General features: G+C 56.2%; 1 protein-coding gene across 1 annotated transcript in view; it reads right to left on the bottom strand.

The window, feature by feature from the left end:
- SRRM3 (serine/arginine repetitive matrix 3) overlaps nucleotides 1-1,547 on the bottom strand; it is a 55,757-nt gene that overhangs the window by 35,605 nt on the left and 18,605 nt on the right. The window contains exon 2 of the mRNA XM_019646837.1: nucleotides 2-206. Within this exon, the coding sequence (XP_019502382.1) occupies nucleotides 2-174 (173 nt within the window). The 5' untranslated portion in view covers nucleotides 175-206. The remainder of the gene's footprint in view (nucleotide 1; nucleotides 207-1,547) is intronic.

The raw sequence follows: 1,547 nt of genomic DNA, 5'->3' as shown, positions 1-1,547 counted from the left end.
CTCATGGTCCAGGATCTCGCGGTGCCCGCGCTTCACCAGGCCAGGCTCGGCGGCGCGCAGCTCCTCTTCCGCTCGCGGCCAGGTCCCGGAGGAGGCGCCGGGCTGCGGGAAGCCGTTTGCAGCGTCGGGCGGGGACGGCATGCTGGCCGCCCCGTTGTTAACGGTGGAGGACATAGCGGCTGGCCTCGGAGCCGCTGGTCTCCGCCCTGCAGGACAGACACAGGCGGAGTGGTCACTTCTCGGCCACCTGCTAAGCTCCTCTCTGTAGCAGGTTAATCCTGGAGATTTAAAGGTCCACTCAGGGCTCTAATCCACTTCCCCTCAGGCTGCGGAGGTGGGTGGATTCCAGGTTTGCACCTTTGGGTCACGCTTCAGGGCATGAAGGGGGATTGGACACTGGGCTTTACCTAGCTGTAAGATGGGTGGATGCAAGCCGGACTAGATGGCCCCTAAGGGCCATTGGCTTGGAATGGAGTCATCTCCAAGGATCTAGTAACCACCTAGGGCAACCTTCTCTGCCTTGTACCAATGCCTGGGCCTCACCACCTAGACCCTGCCTGCACACCTGCTTGCAACTCCCCAGGCAACCAAATTGGTCCCTGGAACATTTGTTAGTTTTATTGTTGTTTTTCCTTCAGGCTCAGTTTAAACGCCTCCTCCCCCAAATACTCCTTGTCCTGGCTCTGGCCTGTGGGATCTTAGACCACATGTGCTCCCACCTCCCAGTCTGCTCCCAGGGCAGTCCTGCAGAGGCGGGAACATGGAGCCTTCTCCAGGCTCGGGCATTCCCACCACAGATGCAGTTTTCAATTCTCACTTTGATCTGGCCAACGTCTCCAAAGCCAATAGCCCAGGTAGGGATCTGATCCAGACTGAAGCCCATAGGACTGCCCCCTCCTTTGTTCTGGAAACACTGCTTCTGAGGATGTGACCAAACGTGGCACTGACATTAGCTTTCCAGGCAGCCACATCCTTCTACAGGCTCAGGGTGACATGGGAGTCAGCATGGCTTTGGAGGTAAGAAGTCCTGGCTCCACGCTAGGCCCAAAGTAGAGCATGCACATCCATGTGTGCGAGCACACGCATGTGTGCACGCAAACATATATACCAAGGACCTATCTTAACAGAGGATGGCACCTCCTGAGCTATTTCCATTTCCTTTCTCCAAAGCTCTGCTAGTTGCTAAGCAACAGGGAGGCCTCCTTCTCAGGGAGTGGGATAGGAAAGAGGGAAGAGGTGGAGGGAGGTGGGAAGAGAAAAAGGGATTAGGCATGTCTGGACATTCTGGATGGACCTTCCCTGCAGGACAGCCCCCAACACACACCCCTACTGGCCTCAGAGTGATGGGGATGGGGAGCATTCGGAGCCACAGAGACTGGAAGGCAGAGAAAAGAAAGGGGGACTGTGAGGGACAAGAGGCTCTGAAGGGGACAGAGTGACAGTGGTGATGAGAACATAAGCGCCTTTATATGGCCATCCCCTTAAGTCTCAGATTCCTGGGTTCTAGGCCAGGTTCCTCCATTCCTTGCTATGTGACTCTGAGAACA

This window comes from Hipposideros armiger, unplaced genomic scaffold, assembly GCF_001890085.2.
Source record: "Hipposideros armiger isolate ML-2016 unplaced genomic scaffold, ASM189008v1 scaffold_107, whole genome shotgun sequence".
In the NCBI taxonomy this organism is placed as follows: domain Eukaryota; kingdom Metazoa; phylum Chordata; class Mammalia; order Chiroptera; family Hipposideridae; genus Hipposideros; species Hipposideros armiger.
Note: the sequence above shows the minus strand (reverse complement) of the source record. Positions and strands in the feature narration are given on the sequence as shown.